The 22,246-nt window shown below is 47.7% G+C and overlaps 2 protein-coding genes across 9 annotated transcripts in view; one reads left to right on the top strand and one right to left on the bottom strand.

The window, feature by feature from the left end:
• Positions 1-5,679, bottom strand: part of IFT81 (intraflagellar transport 81) — a 233,802-nt gene extending 228,123 nt beyond the window's left edge. For all 7 annotated transcript variants that reach the window (XR_009730193.1, XM_061383816.1, XM_061383819.1 and 4 more), the window contains exons 1-2: positions 5,580-5,679; positions 4,479-4,567 (exon numbers count right to left, since the gene is read on the bottom strand). The gene's annotated coding sequence lies outside the window, so the exon portion shown is untranslated. The remainder of the gene's footprint in view (positions 1-4,478; positions 4,568-5,579) is intronic.
• Positions 5,680-5,755: 76 nt separating this feature from the next.
• On the top strand, positions 5,756-21,893 carry P2RX4 (purinergic receptor P2X 4). 2 transcript variants are annotated; one of them, XM_061383835.1, is made up of 12 exons: positions 5,756-5,889; positions 8,614-8,761; positions 11,936-12,007; positions 12,124-12,196; positions 12,646-12,742; positions 15,933-16,013; positions 16,118-16,259; positions 16,807-16,943; positions 19,871-19,964; positions 20,087-20,152; positions 20,518-20,613; positions 21,316-21,893. In XM_061383835.1, exons 1-12 carry the CDS (start codon positions 5,756-5,758, stop codon positions 21,340-21,342), a joined length of 1,167 nt encoding a protein of 388 aa, XP_061239819.1. In that variant the 3' UTR covers positions 21,343-21,893. The 2 variants fall into 2 exon arrangements, with proteins under 2 accessions (XP_061239819.1, XP_061239820.1); XM_061383836.1 differs by lacking the exon at positions 5,756-5,889 and adding an exon at positions 5,926-6,032.
• The last annotated feature ends 353 nt before the right edge of the window (positions 21,894-22,246 follow it).

The following is a 22,246-nucleotide window of genomic DNA, read 5'->3' as shown; positions in this document are numbered from 1 at the left end:
TCAAAAACAGGTCCAGCTCGTCTGCAAGAATATACTTTCCACTTTTTCCATTTCGATAAGCTATAACTCCTCCCCACCGCTGATCATACACCTGATAAGGAACTGAAATTACAATATATAAAGAATACTTACAACTTAAAATAGACACATAACCCAAATACAAAATGGGCAAAGGATCTCAACGGACATTTCTCCAAAGATGTACAAATGGCCAATAAGCACATGAAAAGCTCAACATTAATCATTATGAAAACATAAACTAAATGTTTATGTATATACACGCACAATGCACATTCACATATATATATGAGTGTAGGCCAATCATATTTCATATTAATTTCTTTCAAGTCTCCTAATGGGGTATTAGAAAATATTTCTTCTTAAAGGAATGTTGAGTCTGACAGGGTTGCGATCCAGTGATCTAGCAGATATGATCAACACATGGCCTGTTAGATAAGAGTCAGGGTTTTTTCCTCTGCTGTGTTCCACAAAGGCTTCAGCCTTAAGGACTCCATGGGAAAAGCAACAGTAAAATTAAAAGTAACTTATTCCTCACTTTTGCTACCAACTTGTTCTTTATTTAGGGAATGTGCTGTTTCTGGAGATATATAATTATACATGTGGAGCTCATGCATCTGTCATTATGTTATACAATGACATATTTTACAATGTCTACAGTGCCAGATAAGTGAATCTTGCATCTATAAATGCCTGAACGGTAATTTAAACTTTTTTTTTTTTTCATTGAAGATACTCCTGAACAAAAGATACAGCTTCATCTGGCTGACCGTTTGCAGCTCAAGGCCACTGTAACGACATGCAATTAAACGCCCTAACATGAGACAGGGTCAGCTACTGCTGGCCTCTCGACTAAATGATCCCAGACAGATGAGGTTTTTGGAGTTCCTGGCTCTGCTTTTTATAGGAACTTCTTTCTTTTTATGGGCTATTAATTAATTTATTGCTGCTTTTAGCACTGGTAGCCTCAAGCAGTGCCTCCTACCTCTAAGATGCTGCATTCGTACAAACATTTGTTTTAACACCCACATTACCAGTGACAGTACATTTTTCATCTCTTGGAACCTAGTGCCATAGCCAAAGCCTTTCCAACCACAACTTTTAAAAGTTTACTGGCTTAAGAAAAAAACGAAGTTATTACAAGCTTATGGGGGTACCTTGAGGGCAAAAGTGACCCAAGGAGTCAGAACCAGGAAGTGGAAACTCAGCAGAAACCAAAAAGGCCATTTTCTTAGTATCCTCACCTCTGCTCCCTTTGCCTGCCCATTTCTTTCTTTTGATTCTGTAAACTCCCTTTTTCGGCTTCCAACTCTACAAACCCTGAAGTTACATCAACTCACTTGCAGAGAACCAAGAGCTACCTCTCTCCCAGTACCAATCTAGAGGAGAGAAACCAATCTAGAGGAGAGGAAGGCCCTTTTGAGTTAAGTTCCCCTATGGTCCAGTTGATAAGATCGTGTATTATAAAAATGGCTGCTGGGGCCACCTTGGTGAGGAAGGGCAGTTTTTAAGAGGGCAAATGTTGTGATAAACTGGCTTAATGTGCAACAAAGGAATCGGATAATCCAGACTGCTGGAGCTTAAGATTCTAAAATAAGAATTAACTCCATATGAGGGCCTGAGGTGCTCCCCTATTAGGAAAGAACATGAGGTTTGGCCCCATTATGTGGTAGGTACTTCTTTTTTTTTTAGGTCTTTGATTGTCTACTCCCTGTGTCTTTCTTTCTGTTTTTAACTTGATATACTTCACATACCATAAACAGCTTTCCTGGTGGCTCAGCAGTAAAGAATCCACCTGCTGATGCAGGAGACACAGGTTCGATCCCTAGGTCTGGGAGATCCCCTGGAGTAGGAAATGGCAACCCACTTTAATATTCTTGCCCGTCTCCCATGGACAGAGGAGCCTGGCTGGCTATAGTCCGTGGGGTCGCAGAGTTGGACAGAAATGAGCACACACACACACATACCATAAAAGCCACCTTTTTAAAAATGTCAAGTCAGTGACTTTTAATAGATTCACAAGAGTTCTGCAACTATCCCCATTATCTATTTTTCAGACCATTTTTATGATCCCAAATAGGAACCTCAAACTCAGCAGCAGTCACTCCTGATTATTTTGTTTCCCTAGTTCTAGGCAACTACAGATCAACTTTCTGTCTCTATGGATTTGCCTATTCTGGACATTTCATAAAAACAGAACCATACAATTTGTGGCCTTTTATCCTTGGCTTCTTTCACTTAGCATAGTTTTCAAGATTCATGCACTTGGTAGTATGTATGAGTGTTTCATTTCTTTTCATGGCTGAAGATTTCATTATATAGATGGACCATATTTATTTATCCATTCATCAGCTGATGGACATTTAGGTTAATTCCCCTTTTTGGAGCTTACAAATAATGCTACTATGAACATTTATGCATGAGTTTTTATATGGACGTATCTTTTTCATTTTCTTGGTATATACCTAGAAGTAGAAATGCTAGGTCATATGGTAATTGTTCAACGTATTGAGAAAATGCCAAACTGTTTTTCTAAAGCAGCTGCACCATTTTACTTTCCCACCAGCAGGATGTGAATATCCCAACTTTCTCCAGCCTCATCTTTGTGACTGTCAATTGGTTTGATTACAGCCATGCTAGTCGGATGAAGTGGCACCTCACTGTAATTTTAATTTGTACTTCCCTAGTGACCAGTGATACTGAACATCTTTTCATATCCTTACTGCCATTTGTGTATCGTCTTTGTAGAAATGGCTATTCCAACCTTTTGCCCATTTTTTGTCATTTTACAGATGAGTTATGAGTTAGAGAACTCTTATTTAAGATTCTAGACCCTTATCAGATATATGGTTTTCCCTATTATGCGAGTTGTCTTTTTTCAGTAGTGTTCTTTGATGCACAAAAGTTTTAAATTTTGATGAAGTTAATTTATCTTTTTTCTTTTTGTCAGCTGTACTGCAGGTGTCCTAAAAAGCCACTGTCTAATCCAAGGTCACAAAAATTTACACCTATGTTTGCATATGACTCATAGTTTTAACTTTTATATTTAGGTCTTTGATCCATTTTGAGTTAATTCTCATAGATGGTAAGAGGTAGGGGTACAAATTCATCATTTGTGTTTAGATATCCAGTTGTTCCAGCACCATTTGTTGGAAGGACTATTCTTTCCTTACTGAGTTATCTTTACTAAAATCTTTTCAAGAAAAATTTCCAAGGTTTTCTCAATAACTGACTATACTCAGGCACACAATACGGAACTCAATGTGATTAAGACATATGCAAAAAGTCCCAACTGTCATCTGCAGTCACTTTCACTTTATACACTAAAATTACTCTGGCTAACATATTGGATATTCACTATCTTAATTGTGGTGATGGTTTCATGGGTGTGTACATATGTCAAACTTATAAAATTGTATACTTTAAATATGTGCAGTTTATTGTATGTCAATTATGCCTTAAGAAAGCTGTTTTTAAAAGAGATGAACTAAGGGCAAGTAAATGAAATAATTTTCTTTTCCTAATTATTTTTCAGGATCAGCTTCTCTGGTTGGCCCTAGGGGTACACTATCAACTAGGCACTCACAAAAGCTTTTTATTTCTACATTTCTCTTAACTGAGTATTGTTTCAGGACACAATCAAACATTTAAATTTCAGATCTGTAAGGCAGGGACCATCATTACTACGAGATAAGTATTGAGAGCTGGAAATGTGTTTGACTTTTAAGGAAAAGTATTTTGAAGTCTCTTTCCAATGAGAACTGAGTGGCTCAGTTTTCCTTTTCTGCATAAAATTTAAGCCCCACCTCCACCCCAAAGGCACAAAGTTCCATTTCAGCAGAGACTTCATCTGTCTGTTCCCCTCCTATGCCTAGAACACTGTCCAACATACAATAGGCACTCAGTAAATATCTGTCAAAGAATGAAATAAAATCCCATTTAAATTATTACCACCTTTTCCTGGGGCCATTCTGGACTGAGGGAGATGGCAGCTCTATTCCTCCCTCTAACATGACAAGTCCATCTCCAGAGGCACGTACTGTCTTCCTCAAATTTTATTATTCACCTTCTTATATTTGGAAAAACAAGGCGATGTGGCTTAGGAATCTCACTTAAAGGAAAAGAACTAAAAGGGTGTGTCAAAGATTATGCACAGGATCCACAGACTAGAAGCAATCAGATGAGAGCAGTTAGGGAAATTATCCCTAACTGAGGAAACAATCCATAGATTTATAATGACAAGTCTGTGGTAACATGGAAAATGAAGTGTGAATTAGGAACTGGAAAGCACTATGCTTACAAATTATATACAACTATCTGCTAGAAAACTTACTCCATAAGGGTAGGATGTTTGGGTTTGTTCTGTTCACTAGACAGTCCCTGGTATATGCAAGGTGTTTATTAACACTTGTTGAACAAATCAATGAAACTAAATATAAAACATACTTATGAAAACATACCTGAAGGGAATGAACACAGGTGGAAAATTATGTTCAAGTGGTGCAACTGTGGGTGTTCCTTCCACTTTCCCTCTATTTTCCAATTCTCCCTAAAGTTGTGATAAAACTTTCTCAGTTCAAAGGATGGTCACAGAAATCCCTCACCAGGCTCAGGCTGCTTCCTCCTCTGTCCTGCAACTAGGAAGCATCCGGATTGGAGTAGGGATGTGCCTGCCTTCAGTTTGGGGAGGGGTATTTTACAGCGTTTCTGGCTCCAGCCAAGAGCTACTGCTGCTGCTGCTAAGTCGCTTCAGTCGTGTCCGACTCTGTGCGACCCCATAAACGGCAGCTCACCAGGCTCCTCCTTTCCTGGGATTCTCCAGGGAAGAATATTGGAGTGGGTTGCCATTTCCTTCTCCACCAGCCAAGAGCTCCTGGGGTACCAAATATTTAGGCTTTTCCCCCTGGTGGCTTAGATGGTAAAGGGTCCACCTGCAATGCAGAAGACTGGGGTTCGATCTCTGGGTTCCCGGGGGCGGGGGGAGATAGAGAAGAGAATGACTACCCACTCCAGATTTCCATAAACAGAGGAACCTGGCGGGCTACCGTCCATGGGGTCGCATAGAGTCCTGCATGACTGAGCAACTAACTCCCCTCCCCCTCGCCCCGCACCCAGCAATACAGAAGGCGGCCGCTGCACCGCCCCCATTGGAGCCTGCACGAGTTTGAACTTGCAGTCGGACTACACTTTCTCCAAAGCTGCCGCATCCTTAGCCTCCCTCCTCTCCGCCTGCAGTCACTTCTAGACATCCCACGGGGGTCGCATTGCCCGTCTAAGGTGGGGGGTGAGGGGGCAGGGTATCTTGTTCCCAAGGGGGAGGTCACTCTCTGAGGGCTCTATCTCACCTGAGCTTCATTGGTCCTCCCTGGACCTCCTCTTGGGGTCATTCGTCCCCTTAGAGTTCATCCCCCTGGAAGGGGGTCGCTCGCTCCATTATTCCCTCGCCCCTCTCCTCAGGGATCATTCGTTCCCAAGGAGGAGGTCACCTCAGCCCCCGGGCTCATTCCCCCTGAGAAGGTGGCTTGTCCTCCGGCCCCCCTGAGGCGGCTGAGCACTCGTACCCGAGGGGCAGGTCACGCCTTCCGCCCGGCCCCGTCCCCTCAGGGTCAGCGCCGCCTCCTTCCGGGCCCTCCCCACCGCGAACGGCGATTCCAGGCGGGGCTCCCGGGCAGGGACGCGGCGGCGGGGCCGGCAACCGGGCCTAGAGCGCAGAGCCGGGCGGCGCGGCGGCGGCGCCATGACGGGCTGCTGCACGGTGCTGGGGGCCTTCCTGTTCGAGTACGACACGCCGCGCATCGTGCTCATCCGCAGCCGTAAAGTGGGGCTCATGAACCGCACGGTGCAGCTGCTCATCCTGGCCTACGTCATCGGGTGAGCGCGGCCGCGGGCATCCGCTTCGCGGGGGTCCTGGGGTCAGGGCGTGGCCCGAAGGCCGGGAACTCCTCCTGGGTCCCGGCCGCGCACCTGCTCATCCTGGCCTAGGTCCTCGGCTGAGCCCCGCGAGCGCCCTCCAGGTGGGGTCCTGGGGACAGCGACCCGAAGCCTGTGACATATCCCCACTCCCCGAATCCTCCATCTACTCCACTCCACCCCCAGCCTCGAGGGGGACCGGCTCTGTCCCGGGTCTGGGTCCGGAGACTGCTTTGATGTTGTGTCTTGAAGGCAAAGCCTAGCTAGACCTTCATCCTCGCCATTCCTGCTTCTTGCCCTTCTCACTTGCTCCCCGATGGCCTTTGACGGGGGCTGGGAGGGCTTCGCCCTAAACCTCTCACTCTTTGCTCTTCACTTCCCATTCTGATGGTCAGCTGACAGAAGCCAAGTTTTGAGACTTCCACTTGGTTCCTTTGGGCTCTGTGGCTTCCTGTCCTTTCCTTTGAGCATCATGTGGTAACCCAAGATACCAGGTCACACTTTGAAAAATCACTTAAAGTTCATTTCCTTCATATTGTGGGGTTGTTGGAGTCTTTGGTATAAGCACCAGCCCTAACCTCATCATTTGCCATGCTGCCCTCTTTGCTTACCTATCCTGCCACCATAAGTCCTTACCGAGTGCTTAACGTTAATTGGTGTACCCATTACACTAAAATTAAACTCTAGCCAAGAGGTGGAAATTAATTTACCAACTGGGCCCGCCTTCATGGTCCACCTGGAGTGTGTACAGGTGCTGAGCTGACAGATGTTATCTGCTGCATCATTTTTTGTTTGTTTGTTTTGTTTTGTTAAAAGGCCTAATACAGTGTTCCCCAAACTGCACATAGAGCCATTTGGGGATCTTTAAAATATACTGATTACCGGCTCTCAGACCCAGATCTTCTGATTGAAGTGCTGTAGAGTATGACCACCTCCCCAGGTGATTCTGATGTGCAGCAAAGTTTAGGAACCAGTGTCTTAGTGTTTCCCAAACCTATCTGATCATGAGAGACTCATCTGTGGAATTAACGGTAACAGGAATCCACCCCCCTCCACTGGGGTGGGGCTCGGAATCTGTTAACACTGCCTGAAAGAATCCACATGATCTGGCAGGTTTGGCTTCTAACCATCCATCGGCACAGCAGCAGTAGGTACTGACAGTGTTCACTAAAATGGCTTTCCAGGTATGGAGTCTACATCACAACCACCTGGCCAACCCCCAGGTTTGGATTCATTAAGTCACAAAGTATCGTCACAACCAACCCAGTGATTGGGATGGACCCCTCAATTTTGAAACCCATTACTAATGGGTTGGGTTTCCCTCATAGCTCAGTCGGTAAAGAATCTGCCTGGAATGCAAGAGACCTGGGTTCGACTCATGGGTCAGGAAGATCCCTTGGAGAAGGAAATGGCAATCCACTTCAGTATTCTTGCCTGGAAAATCCCATGGACAGAGGAGCCTGGCAGGCTACAGTCCATGGGGTCTCAAGAGTCAGACACGACTTAGTGACTAAACCACCACCGCTAATGGGTTCACTAAACTCACGGTGCTAGGTTGGACCTTTGGAATCAGGAATTGTCATGCAGCTTTTTCCTTTTGGCTTTTGCTGCTCGTAGGAGGATCAGTTTACACCTACTCTGGGGTATCTTAAAGTTCTAGACTACACACAGTACACTGGCACTTGTACTGTATGGAAGCCAGAAGTCCCATGAGGCTGTTGCGCATTTGAAGTATTCCTGCTCCGAATCAAAATGTGCTGTCACTGTAAAATGCACGCCAGATTTCAAGGGCATAGTACGAAAAAAAAGTTAAATATCATATTAACACATCTTATATTGATAATGTTAAGATATATTGGACATATTGAGTTACATAAAATACATCATTAAAATTAATTTTACATGTTTCTTTTTAGCATCGCTACTAGAAATGTTTAAATTACATATATGACTTGTGTTGTATTTCTGTTGGGCAATGCAGCTTTTTTTTTAAATCAGTTTATTTTGGGCTGCACTGGGTCTTCACTGCTGCAACACCGGCTTTGTCTAGTTGCGGCAAGTGGGGGCTGTTCTGCGCTGCAGAGCTCGGGCTTCTCATTGTGGTTGCTTTTCTTATTGCGGAGCATGGGCTCTAGAGCACTGGCTCAGTAGTTGTGTTACACGGGCTTAGTTGCCCCAAGGCATGTGGAATCTACCCTGACCAGGGATTGAACCCATGTCCTTTGTGTTATCAGGCAGATTCTTAACCACTGGGCCACCAGTGAAGTTCCTGGGCAGTGTAGCTTTATAGGGTTCCTGTGGAGGGTTGTCTGCCTCTGTTATGAGGATTTTTAAGCAGTAAATGCTTTGCTTTTATATGTCTTGCTGTGATCAAATCTGACTCAGGATCTGAATTTAGGGGATTTGGAAAAGAAAAAAAAGAAAAACACCATCTCTTAACTTCCTGATTCAGTTCCTCTTGGTGAAATTGTGATCTCTTTTCCAAATGTGATCAAAGGTAATTCTTCCTTCAAAAAGAGACTGAACACTTCTCAGTTATCTAATTGTGTTATCAGTCACAGGATGAGGTAATATTTATTTATATAGCGACTGTTGCGAAACCATCTGTTTCTGACTTCTGACAGCAACTCACTGTCCAGTAGGCTCTCCATATCTGCAATTTAAGAGACCTGTTTTATTTTATAGGTGGGTGTTTGTGTGGGAAAAGGGTTACCAGGAAACAGACTCTGTGGTCAGCTCAGTTACTGTGAAAGCCAAGGGCGTCACCATGACCAACACCTCTAAACTTGGATTCCGGATCTGGGATGTAGCTGATTATGTGATTCCAGCTCAGGTAAGCCTCCCACTGTGACTCTGTCTTTTAAAGCTCAGGCCTGTAGTTCACTGCTTTCCCTTTGACTTTGCCCACCTGACTGGTGATCGGCATGCCCAGAGTGCTAATGATCACCAGTGCCCACACTGATTGTTCTAGTCCAAGAAAGCAGAGTAGACAGGCCTCTTTTTGGCTTAGGGTCCCACAGGCAATATTCAATCAGCTGTGTTTCTTCAGCCCTAAAACATGGCTGGCTTAAACATAGGAAGCTTTCCATATGGACATCTCGGTCTGTCTCAGGCCCTGAAAGGTGAAAAAGCATATGTTTTAAATCCTGGGAAAAGTGCAGGTGAAACTTTCACCTTTCCACATTTTATGATTTAACTTTATTGTTGTAAACCTGCAAGGTAGATCTTTTCAGTCATTAGAGTTGTTGTTGAGTTGTGGAGTTGTGTCCAACTCTTGCATCCCCATGGACTGTAGCTCACCAGGCTCCTCTGTCCATGTGATTTCCCAGGCAAGAATTCTAGAGTGGGTTGCCATTTCCTTTTCCAAGGGATCTTCCCTACCCAGGGATCGAACCCACATCTCTTGCATTGTAGGCAGATTCTTTACCACTGAGCCACCTGGGAAGCCCCAGCCATTAGAGACCCAAAGCCAAACAAGAAGGAAACAGACCTACCCACACCTACCCACATGGGATTCCATCAGGAACAAAGGGAAGGGAAGAAGCTGACACAGCATCGTAGTCTTCCATCTGTTAATCCACAAGCTCCAAGTTAAATATTGACTCTCTTTAACCATGATATGACTGTGATCCGTAGCCAGTCCCCACATATCCTTCCAGATGGCCCCCATGCTCAGGTGACTGGGCTGGCCAGGTGCAGATAAGCTGCCAACTCTTGGCTCAGAGCAAGGACTTTAGAAACTCTTTTTTTTCTTCAAGTGTGTTCATTTTCCTTTTGCCTTCTCAAGGAAAGGGTCTAGGGGGATGCCCAGAGAGAAGTCAGAGCTAATGGAGCCATAAAGGTCAAATGGAACAGAGGATTTATAGTTTGCTGGAGGCAGCTGGTCCTGTAGGCGCCTGTCCCGACAGAGAGACCTCTGCTTCCTGCAAAGCCACAGCCTCATCGAGGCAGGTTCTAGGAATATCACGCTCAGCCTGTTTACTGAACACGCAGAAGGATATGGCACCCTGCTTGTGGCCCTTGGTAGAAGGGAAAATACAGCAACTTCTCCTTCCATCTCAGATCAGGGCTGGGGTCCACGTGAGTTCTGCAGGGTTCTCCTCACGAGCTCTCACGATACCCTTCTGCTTCTCCAAAGACGGAACACAAATATCTGTTTGCACCACATCTACTCAGCTCACCTCCAGACCGAAATTTCTTTAAACTTAAAGGAGATAAGAAATAGGAAACAAAAAGTAAATCTCACTGACTGGTTCAGGTCTAACTCAGGAGCGATGTGGGAGCAGTCTTCTGTAAACACCGAGCGAGCAATGTGTCTGTGTATGGAACATGGGAGCCTGACAGGGCACCTGCCCCGGGTCTCCTGCCCCATCATCATGCCTCCCCCTCCAGCCATTTCCTCCACTCCTAACATGCTTTGCTCCAGGCCTGTCCTTGAAAGGGGCTTCCCTGGTGGCTCAGACGGTAAAGCGTCTGCCTACAGTGCAGGAGACCTGAGTTTGATCCCTGGGTTGGGAAGATCCCCTGGAGAAGGAAATGGCAACCCACTCCAGTACTCTTGCCTGGAAAATTCCATGGACTGAGGAGCCTGGTAGGCTACAGTCCATGGAATCTCAAAGAGTCAGACATGACTGAGCGACTTCACGTTCCATGTGTCCTTGAAAGATGCCAACTGTTCCCAGAGCTTTCATCACCTTGTCAGACATGACTGAGTGACTTCACGTTCCATGTGTCCTTGAAAGATGCCAACTGTTCCCAGAGCTTCCATCACCTTGTCAGACCTGGGGGTGGAGACATCTGGAAACTCTTTGGTCCCTGAGTTTCCTTGATGGCTCCCCGCACTGACTGCTCTTCCTGGAAGTGTGAACTGCTCAGAGCATTTCATTTTAGAGTATCAGTGGCCATTGTGGAAGGTCCAACTTGAATTTGCAGGACCTTTGTCTTTTATTCCATGTACTAGAAGGTCACTACCCACTCCGGTGTTCTTGCCTGGAGAATCCCAGGGATGGGGGAGCCTGGTGGGCTGCCTTGGGAGGAGGAAACAGAACCTTCTCTAAGGGAGAAGTGTCAGTGGCTAACCCTGATTGGGTCTTCTGTATAGTATGTTTGATGTATTTACTTTAGTTCCTGTTAGGAAAGAGAACCAGCCAAACTTGCGCTCTCATGTTTCTGGGCCTCTGAGGTAGTCCAGTTGGCAAAGGATATTCCAGGCACTTCTTGGCTCTTTTCCCTCAACAAGTCAAGCTTTATTAAGGAACTGTTTCAGAGTGTAGACATGTTTTTTTTTTTTTTTTAATGGAGGTGAAATTCACGTATTGCATTATTAACCAGTTCAGAATGACAAATTCAGTGGCATTTAGCACATTCACAGGGATGTCCAACATCACCTCAATCTAGCTCCAGAACATTTTTATCAGTCTGAAAGAAAACCCCACACTCATTAAGTTATCACCTTCTCGTCCACCTTCCCCCCCACCCTGACCCCATTACACCCACTAACCTACTTTCTGTCTCTGGATTTGCCTCTTCTGTACATTTCATATCGATGGGCTCACAGACTACGCGGCCTTTTGTATCTGACTTCTTGGACTCAGCGTCATATTCTGAAGTTCATCCACCTTGTAGCCATGTCCGTGCTTTGCTCCTTTGAATGGCTGAGTCATATTCCATCACAGGTGTGGACTGCAGTTTGTTTATCCATTCACCCATTAGACAGTTTATTTATCCATTCACCCCTTGATAGATGCAGAGTTATTTCCACCTTTGGCCTGTTGTAAATGCTGCTGCTGTGAACACATGTGCAGGTGTTTGAGTCCCTGTTTCCAGTCGGTTATAAACTGTCATAGGCAAGAACGGGAGACCCTAAGATCAGTGTTTAACTACTTCTGGTGTGGCATGTGGGAGGAGTGAAAGGTGCTGTCTTAATAATGTCCGACCCTCCTTGTGGCTCTGCCTGGCTCCCCTGAAGGTCACACGCAGCTCTGTCTCCCCTCTGCCCTCTCTGCAGGAGGAAAATTCTGTCTTCATCATGACCAACATGGTCATCACCATGAATCAGACGCAAGGCCTCTGTCCTGAGGTAGGGAGCTTCTTGGAGAAGAGCCTTGGGCCTCATACCCCCATCTCCATCCTTGTCCCTCAGTAGGTGGGGCCAGGCTGTGTGAAACCTGTTTTCACTGGTTCTTCCTCCTCCAGATCCCGGGTAAGACCACTGTGTGTGAAACTGATGCCAACTGCACTGCCGGCTCTGCAGGCACCCACAGCAGCGGTATGAATCTGTGACCATGACCCCACAGGAGACGCTTAGGCTGGGGAGGGCAGCCTCCAACCAGACTGCCTCCCCGTGGTGGGGGAGGGGCCCTCTCAGAGGGAGATCTCCGTGGTGGAGGAATCCCCCGCACCCCCCAGTGCCTTCACATGACCCAGACGGGGCTCCCGGGACCCTCTCGAAATTCATCTCTGTCCTTTGCACCCCAGAAACCATCCCAGATCTTGCCCTGTCCCGTGGCTCAGCATCACCCTGTGATCGGCAAAGCAGAGATGTGGCTAGGTCTCAGGCAGATCTTTTCCTCCAGTTTGAATCTCTGGACAGTGTAAATCCCAGGATTGGAATAGCTTGAGACTGACTGCATAGGATGCATGGCAGAGCTTCCACTCTGACTCACAAAGTAGAAAGTAGAAGACCCCCACAGACCTGGGTGCCCCTCTCCCCTGTAGGAGTCGCGACAGGGAGGTGCGTGTCATTCAATGGGACCTTGAAGACATGTGAGGTGGCAGCCTGGTGCCCGGTGGAGGACGACACAGAAGTGCCAAAGTGAGTCCTACTCAAGGAACGCAAGTGTCCTCAAGGCTGGGTCTCGGGCTTGGGGGAGGCAACCGGGAATTGGGCTTTGTGCTCTCAGTGTCAGCCTGTGCTGGCAGGCTTCCCTGGGCTGACGGTTCTCAACCATCAGTGGCGGATGGGCCACAGTGTTTATCACCCATGATAAGAGTGCAGATGACTTATTTCTATGTTAGAAATCTGTCAGTTGCAAGTAACTGACAGGAAACAGTTCTCAGGGCCTTTAGCGGGTATGTGCACATACACACACACACACACACATGCATGCTCACACACATGCATTCACAGTGGGGGCGGTTTATTGTTCAGCTAACCACAGAGATCCCAGCATGGCTAGATCTGGGCCTCAGGGGACAGCGTCTGAGTCTCCACCTCTGGCCTCTGCTTTCTTCCTTGTTAGCTTCATTCCCAGGACCCAGGACGTATCCCAGGTCTCCCTGTCCAGCTGTCCATAGAGGTTCTGTGTGTGCTCAGTCATGTCCGACTCTTTGCAACCCTATGGACTGTAGCCCGCCAGGCTACTCTGTCCATGAGGATTCTCTAGGCAAGAGTACTGGAGTGGGTTGCCATGCCTTCCTCCCAGGGATCTTCCCAACCCAGGGATCAAACTTGTGTCTCTTGAGTCTCCTGCATTGGCAGGCAGATTCTTTACCACTATGCCACCTGGAAAACCCATAGAGATTCTAGACCTGTCCGTCTTTACATCTTCAGCCACATCTGTCAACCCATCCAGCCCATTCCTGTGGTTGGGGGATGGATTTTGCTTATGACTCGGGCCTGGGTCACAGGCCTTCCTGGCTAGAGGTGAAATCAGATCCACCCAGATGACACAGGCTGAGTGGATTCTAAAGGAAGCATGGAGTTCTGTTACCAGAAAAAAGGGGAGCAGATGCTGGGCAGGAAGATTATTAATGTTCATGGACATGTATTTGATAAACTAGAGCAGGTTCAAGGTTGCCTTGAGTAACATTGAGTAACACAGCCTAACTGTGATCATCTGTGCTGTGAGTGGGTGGAGCTAGAGGTAACGCTTTTGGAGTCTGGAATCGCTAGCAACCTGGAGGCCTTCCTTACTCAGAATTCAGACTGAGGCCTAGATAAGCCCAGGGGAGCAGGTAACCAGATGAACATCATCCTGAGTGTGTCTCAACACAAGACAGTGTTGAGATCTGCAGGTTGCTGAGGGCAGCAGCTCCGGCTACGGAAGGGAATTCCACAAGACAAGGAATCCTAGCGTTCTGGGGCTGGAAAGGACCTTATGGAGCTGGTGGCCACGTGTGGCTACTGAGTTCTTGAAATGCAGCCTGGGGGACTTACCTGGTGAGTAGGTGGTTAAGACTCCGTGCTATCAATGCAGGGGTCATGGGTTCCATCACGGCCAGGAAATTAACATGCTGCATGCCTAGGAAAGAAAGGAAGGAGGAAATGCAGCTGGGTCCAAAATGAGCTCTCAGGGTAAAATACACTCCAGGTTTTGCATACTTTAAATTATTTAAGAAAAGGATATGTAATATCTGATTAGGGCTTCCCTCATGGCTCAGCAGTAAAGAATCCACCTGCAATGCAGGAGATGTCAGTTACATCCTTGGGTCAGGAAGACCCCCTAGAGAAAGAAATGGCAACCCATTCCAGTATTCTTGCCTGGGAAATACAGTGGACAGAGGAGCCTTGTGGGGTACAGTCCATGGGGTCACAAGAGTCAGACACAACTTAGCGACCAAATCACAGTATCTCATTAATAATATTCTTTGTTGTTTACGTGTTGGAATATTATTTTAGACACATTGAGTTATTATAGAAAAGTTCATTTCACTTGTTACTTTTTAATGTGACTATCAGGAAACTTAAATTACAACACAGTTTGTGTCTTGATCCCTGGGTTGGGAAGATCCCCTGGAGAAGGGAATGGCACCCCACTCCAGTATTCTTGCCTGGAGAATTCCATGGACAGAGGAGCCTGGCAGGGTACAGTCCATGGGGTTGCAAAGAGTCAGACACAGCTGAGCGACTAACACTTTGTGTCTCACAGTATATTTTCACTGCACAGCGCTATTATAGATTACATCAGTGTAGGATGGTTTTTAAGTGTTTACTGATAACATGAAATAACACTGAGTCACATGGAGAGAAAGGCATTCCTGTCTTCACTCTTACTCAGCCCTGAGCCAATGTCAAGGAGGAGGTGCTGGTCAGGAGTCTGTATCCCTCACTGATTTCCATTTCTCACCAAGAACAAGCCCCAGGCTCAGTACACGACAAAATGGGAACCACAGTTTGTAATGACATTGTTCTGACTTAGTTATATGTATTTGAATGATGACCTCTGACTTGTGGCAAATGATATTTTTTTATAGTCATGATGGAAAGTTTTATTTCGAAATGAATGTCAATTAAAAAAAAAAGGTGAGTTGAGGGATTCTCTGGTGGTCCAGTGGCTAAGACTCTGCACTTACGCTGCAGGGGGCACAGGTTCAATCCTTGGTCGAGGAACAGAGATTCTGCATGCCAGGTGATGCAGCCAAAAAAAAAAAAAAAATTCGACCAGGGTCCGGGGGCCTCCTCCACCGAGGGGTCACTTCACAGTACCACATCCCCCTGTAGAAATGCCCTAAGGCAGAGTACCCGCCCCCCATCGCGGGACAGATTCTGCTCCTGCCGTCAGCAGAAGCTGACGTGGCACTTCCGGGAAGAGGTGGTGCAGCAGCAGTCTCTCGCCACATGCTGTTTCCAGCCTCTAGGTGAACTCACCTTTGCTTTCACTTGTTAAACCAGATCTGTTGCGGACACCTGAGGTAAGCCCTGAAATCCAGCACCTGCCAGACCCAGTGATTGCTAGGGAGGCCAGGAGGCCCTGCCCCTCCCACCCAGGTCGGTAACTGTTCCTCAGGTTCTTAAATTCCCATGGCCTCAAGGAAAAGGCCCTGCCCTTCTGTGCTTGGAAGAAACCAGAAACCTTGGTTTACTGTCTCCTCTCTTGACCTAGTGTTTATGCAAAGGAGAGTAGCAAAAAAAAAACAAACCCATGAGAAATGTTTTACTTTTTTTTTGGCAAAGTGATATTGTAAGACACACGTGTGTCTGCTGCTTAAAAATATTACCTAGGTATATTAGGAGTGTACATATGTTTGTACTTTTATTAACAATATGTTATAATTTTTTTCAGGCCTGCTTTTTTAAAGGCTGCAGAAAACTTCACTCTTTTGGTTAAGAACAACATCTGGTATCCCAAATTTAACTTCAGCAAGTAAGTGGCGACCAGCCGTGTGAGTTCACCAATGTCTTGGAGAAACTTCTGGCTCTTCTTTGAGGTTTTCCTCGCTCCTATTTTCTGCTTCCTCCTGACTTTAGGAGGAATATCCTTCCCAACATCACCACCACCTACCTCAAAACGTGCATTTATGATGCGAAAACAGATCCCTTCTGCCCCATATTCCGACTTGGAAAAATTGTGGAAAGCGCAGGGCACAGCTTCCAGGACATAGCCATTGAGGTGGGTGCAGGTCTTGGCTTTTCTTTAAAAAAAAAAAATTATGTATTTATTTATTTGGCTGTACTAGGTCTTAGTTATGGCTTCCTTGGTGGCTCAGCTGGTAAAGAATCCGCCTGCAATGTGAGAGACCCGGGTTTGATCCCTGAGTGGGGAAGATCCCCCGGAGGAGGGCATAGCAACCCACTCCAGTATTCTTGCCTGGAGAATCTCATGGACAGAGTAGAGAATCTCATGGACAGAGTAGCCTGGCGGGATACAGTCCATGGGATCGCAAAGAGTCGGACATGACTGAAGCGGCTTAGCATGCACACATGGTCTTAGTTGGAGTGCATGGGATCTACACTGTGGCATGCGGGGTCCTTAGCTGCCTCATTCAGGGTGTTTAGTTGTGGGACCTAGTTCTCTGATCAGGGATTGAACCCAGGCCTCTGGCTTTGGGAGTGGAGAGTCTTGGCCACTGAACCACCAGAAAAGTCCCAGTCCTGGCTGTTCTAGCACGACCTTTGACACATCACCTTCTAGAACGGGCTCTGCTCGCACCCCACAGGGAGGCATCATGGGCATCCAGATCAAGTGGAACTGCAACCTGGACAGGGCCGCCTCCTTCTGCCTGCCCAGGTATTCCTTCCGCCGCCTAGACACCCGTGACTTGGCCCACAACGTATCCCCAGGCTACAATTTCAGGTGGGTGCGAGCTTGGGCCCCATGCCTCATGTGTTGGGGGCGCTGGCAACTGGATCACTCCCCAGTGGGGGCCTCCACGCCCACCCAAGACCAAGGGCAGGAGGGGAGGCATGCTCCAGGGAGAGTGGTCCAAGCAGGGCCTCGCCCCTGTGGCATTCCAACCCGTGAGAGCCCTCCCTGCCTTTTCTTGCCTCCAGGAGAGTCTGCCTGCTTTAGCTTTCCCAGACCAGCCTCCACCAGGACCGTGCCACTAATTCTGAGGAATGCCTGAGTCTGTGGTCCTCCAGTCCAAAGGCCTCTGGGGCCTGACTCGTGAATTGGCTTCTTAGGTGATCTGGCCCCTAGAATCTCCAAGGAGCAGGGATACAGGTTTTCGTCTCAGGAAAGGCCTTTGCTGGTACATCCGTGTGGGAAGTGCTGTGCATTCGTTCCCCAGGACTGCCCTAACAAACGACGACAAACTGGCTGGCTCCAAGTGGCAGGACTCTGTTCTCACAATTCTGGAGAACAGAAGCCTCAGATCAGTGCATCTGCAGGCCAGGCTCCTGTATATACAGGCCAGTGTACCTCCTGGCCTCTTCCTGCTTCTGATGGCTCCTGACAACCCTTGGTGGTCCCTGGCTTACAGATGCATCGCTCCAGTCTCTGCCTCTGTCATCCCATGGCCTCCTCCTTTCTGTGTCTGTGTCCCTGTGTGTCCTTCGTCTTTTATAAGGACACCAGTTGTATAGGATTTGGGGTCCACCCCAATCCCGTATGACCTCATCTTAACTGTGATTACATCTGCGGAGACCCTATTTGTAAGTAAGGTCGCACCCACAGGTTCTAGGTAGACATGAACTTGGGGGACAGTATTCAAACCAGTGCAGCTGGTAATCTGAGGAGAGGGCTGAGGGACCAGTCACTTTTTGGCTGACAATTGTCACTTCCTTGACCCAATGAAATCGGCACCATGTACATTTTCATGCGGTCTTTGTTGCATTTTCCACACCAAAACCAAGCACCAGGGAGGACCATCTGAGCAGGCTGTGCTGTTGTGTGCTAAGTCGTTTCAGTCACGTCTGACTCTTTGTGACCCTGTGGACTGTATAGCCTGCCGGGCTCCTCCGTCTGTGGAATTCTCCCAGCAAGAATGAAGAATGGTGCTCTTGTCCTGCACTTATCGCCCTCTAGTGGTGATGAAGTGAAGTGACGTGAAAGTTGCTCAGTCCTGTCCTACTCTTTGGGACCCATGGACTACAAAGTCCATGGACTTCTCCAGGCCAGAATACTGGAGTGGGTAGCCTTTCCCTTCTCCAGAGGATCTTCCCAACCCAGTGATAGAACCCAGGTCTCCCGATTTCAGGCAGATTCTTTACCAGCTGAGGCACAAGGGAAGCCCAAGAATACTGGAGTAGGTAGCCTGTCCCTTCTCTAGTGGATCTTCCTGACCCAGGAATCTAACCGGGGTCTCCTGCAGTGCAGGCGGATTCTTTGCCAACCGAGCTATCAGAGAAGCCTAGTGATGATGTGTGGAATCAAATGCATGCAGGATCTGCTGTCCTTTTGAACCATCTGGTTCACTGATTAGAAGGGAAGATACTTACATTTTTTCCTAATAAGGAAGTCTGATTTGCACTGCTCTATCTCTGTGGTTACACAGTTCTTGTAGAAACCACTGTGGAAAACCCTCCAGCTTGGGCTGGAACCCCAGAACAGAGAAAAGTCCTCACAAGGACACCCGTCAGCATTAGTCCCACCTGAGTTCCCCAGGCCTGGACCACAGCATGGAAGTTGGGAGCCAGACAGATCTCAGGCCACAGCTTAGGCTCCTGGTGGATCCCCTGTGTAACATGGGCAGCAAATGGTAAAAATCTCAGTGGTTCTCCCCACAACATTCCCTCTCTTGTTCTTTTTAAGTGGCTTTATTGAGATATAGTTCATATTCTACACAGTTCACCCATTTAAAGTAGAATTCAGAGGGTTTTTTTTAAAGCATATTCATATTCAGAGTTGTGCAATGATTACTGCAATTTTAGAATGTTTTCATCACCTCAGAAAGAAACCCCAGCTTCTTAAGCTTTCACCTCTCTATCCTTCCATCTACCTCAGCCCCTGGCAACCAGTAATCTACCTAATTTACTGATTCTTGAATTTCATAGGAAGGGACTCATATCATAGGGGTGGCCTTCTGTGACTGGCTTCTTTCACTTAGCATCATTTTTTTCCAGGTTCATCCACGTTGTAGCATTTATCAGTACCTCTCTTTTTATAGCTAAATAATATTCCACTGTGTGGACATACCACATTTTTTTCATCTACTCTTCCTACTGATGGGTCAAAGGTTCTTTAATTTAAAAAAAAAAGGTCCAATGCTGATGCTGTCTTTCCCACCCACAAAGCAGTCTTCATGATTGCTGCTGCCTGGCCACCTTTTATTAGTGGCCACGGTCTCCTTTCTCAGAGAGGCAGGGGGCTCAGCAGTGTCAGGAAGGACTTTCAGAGGAGGAAGTTCTGGTTTTAAGTCGTAGCAGGTGACAGAGATGACAGACGGGGGATCTCTTTGTATGCCCTTCTGCCTGCATTCCAGGCCTTCTGCACTGTGGGCCCAGGCGCCCTCCTCCTCAGCAGGCCAGCCCTTCTCCCACATGGCTCACATTAGCCAGGAAAGGCCTTGAGGAGCTAGAAGACGTGAAGTGAAGTTGCTCAGTTGTGTCCGACTCTTTGCGACCCTATGGACTGTAGTCTACCAGGCTCCTCCATCCATGGGATTTTCCAGGCAAGAATACTAGAGTGTGGTCTATACAGCATGCAGGCTTGAGTGAATCCTTAGCCCGTGCCAACTCCGCCAGGGCCTCAGCAGTTCACTCTGACAACCCTTGCCAGGATCCAGATGCTGTCTCAGGCCGCCTGTGCCTTTGCACTGTAACCTGGCCTTCTCTCCACAGGTTTGCCAAGTACTACAGCGACCTGAACGGTGCTGAGCACCGCACGCTCATCAAAGCCTATGGCATCCGCTTTGACATCATCGTGTTTGGAAAGGTAGCCTGGCCACCGGCTCCCCTTGTTCAGAGCCCAGTAGTCTTCTTCTGGGTTGGTCGGGGGGCAGAGGGCCCACTCTCTACCCCCATCACAACTTTTTCTTTTTCTCCTATCACTCGCAGGCTGGGAAATTTGACATCATCCCCACCATGATCAACATTGGTTCCGGCTTGGCGCTCTTAGGGGTGGTGAGTGGCTCATTTAGACCTTCCAGTTACTCATCCCCACCCCCCACCCTGCCCCAGGGTTGCAGCCCTCCCAGCAGTGGCTAGCACAGCAAATTGAGACTCTCCACTGCCACCCCGGTCCTTCCCCTTGACCCCAGACTTGTTTCTAGACTCAGCCCTCCAGCCTTGTTTCCCTTTCCCCATCCTGCTGCCTCCACCTGCCATTCTCTAAGACCATGCCCCTTGGGGCCTAATCGTTTCCCCCGAGAGATGGGGGAGCCTTTCCTTTCCTTGGAGGATCCCAGGTGTCATGGGAAGGGGCACGCACAGAAGAGCAGAGACCACAGCAACTTGGTTCATTCTTTCTTGCCCTGCGCCACGTTCAGGCCACAGTGCTGTGTGACGTCATAGTCCTCTACTGCATGAAGAAGAGATACTACTATCGAGAGAAGAAATATAAATACGTGGAAGACTATGAGCAGGTAGGCCGCCTCCTGAACTCCCAGCAGGCAGGCCAAAGCACCTGACCTCACCTGCCTCTTGTACCAGTGGTGAGAACCCAGCACATTTAGGTGTATTGTCCACCCAGGCGGTCACACACCACTCTCATCATCCACTCCATTTCTGGACCATCCGTACTAACATTTGCTTCATACTTTTCTTCAGATGGACTCACCCTTTAAAATCTAGCACCATTTTAAACAGTGACGTCTCAGGCTAGTTAGGGCTTCCCTGGTAGCTCAGCTGGTAAAGAATCCACCTGCAATGCAGGAGACCTAGGTTTGATCCCTGGGTTGGGAAGATCCCCTGGAGGAGGGCATGGCAACCCACTCCAATATTCTTGCCTGGAGAATCCCCATGGACAGAGGAGCCTGGCGGGCTACAGTTCATGGGGTTGCAAAGAGTCGACTGAGCGACTAAGCACAGGTTATTTATGAGAATGTAGCATGACGAAATCTGTATCCACACTCTACTTAAATTTGACTTGTAGAGCAAGAAAGGTTGGGTACCTCTAGGATCTACCTGAGTACTTTCAGTTGTGGAGGGTCATCCAGATGTCCTCGGGGAAAGTGCCCAACCCTCCTTTGTCCCAAATGGTCCAGGCTTACCTGTAAGCAGCAACTGGTGGGTGCACACGTATCCATAAGCACATCAACTGACGACAGGCATGTTGCTCTTTGCAGGGTCTTGGTAATCAGATGGACCAATGATGCCCACCCCTCACCTGGGCTCTCCACAGGCCTCATCAGAGCACAGCGAGTAAGGAGAAAAGGCTGCCACGTCATCCCAGAGAAAGTTCCAGATTCTGAGTCATCTCCACAAGCACTGCAGGGTTGCCCAGCTGCTCCTGCATTCTCTGTGTAGGGTTTGTGCAGTAAACCACTCTGCACAGTGGCAGCCAGGTCACCTCTGCCGTGCCTTCAGTTCAGCCTCACTGGGCTGAGCTCCGGCCCAAGGCCAGTGATGCGGCAATGGCTGCATGGGGGCCTTCTCCAAGGCCGGCTTTCCTCAGAATCTTCCATCTCCAGCCCCCTGGGAGACCAGGCCGGTCCTCCAAGGCCCGACAGCTCCATTAAGCACTTTATGAGAAAGGCAGGACCCCGGGTGTGGTCGTAGCTCTTCAGCACTCTGGGCCGCTGTTCCTCTTCCCCCGACCGAGGCTTCAACCCCACACTCGTGAGGTGGAGCCAGCGTTTTTCCTTTGTGAAGAGCTACACTAAGATGACTGAGGACCAAGCATTAAAACAATTGACTTTCTTAATCTCTGTGTGGTTTCACAGCATGGGCTAGAACTTTCCTTCCTTCCCTTTTATTTCAACCAGTAAATCCACCTGTTACCCCAGCTCACTGTGTTCAGAAAGGTTCCTGAAACAAGTCTATTGCTGGAGCTTAGTTTTTTTTTCCCCCCTAATTTAACCTTCTCTTAAAAGCCTAAGAAGTCTGGTTCTTCATTAGCTTATGTTCCTATGGAGTTTACAGGATTTTTTTTCCTGTGGTGTCTTACCTGTGCTTACATTTTACATAAAAGTGTGGGTGTATACTACAGGGAACACAGTTTTAGGGGACACGAAGTTGGCTTATGCTCCCTCCCCATTTGCCTTCCAGAAGCCTTGA

This window comes from Bos javanicus, chromosome 17, assembly GCF_032452875.1.
Source record: "Bos javanicus breed banteng chromosome 17, ARS-OSU_banteng_1.0, whole genome shotgun sequence".
NCBI lineage: Eukaryota > Metazoa > Chordata > Mammalia > Artiodactyla > Bovidae > Bos > Bos javanicus.
This window is presented reverse-complemented; position numbering and strand designations above follow the sequence as displayed.

Coding starts and splice junctions, on each gene's coding strand:
- P2RX4 (XM_061383835.1), top strand. CDS start 5,756: ATGACGGGCTGCTGCACGGTGCTGGGGGCCTTCCTGTTCGAGTACGAC. Junction 8,762..11,935: donor ATTATGTGATTCCAGCTCAG/GTAAGCCTCCCA, acceptor CCCTCTCTGCAG/GAGGAAAATTCTGTCTTCAT. Junction 20,614..21,315: donor ACGTGGAAGACTATGAGCAG/GTAGGCCGCCTC, acceptor TGCTCTTTGCAG/GGTCTTGGTAATCAGATGGA.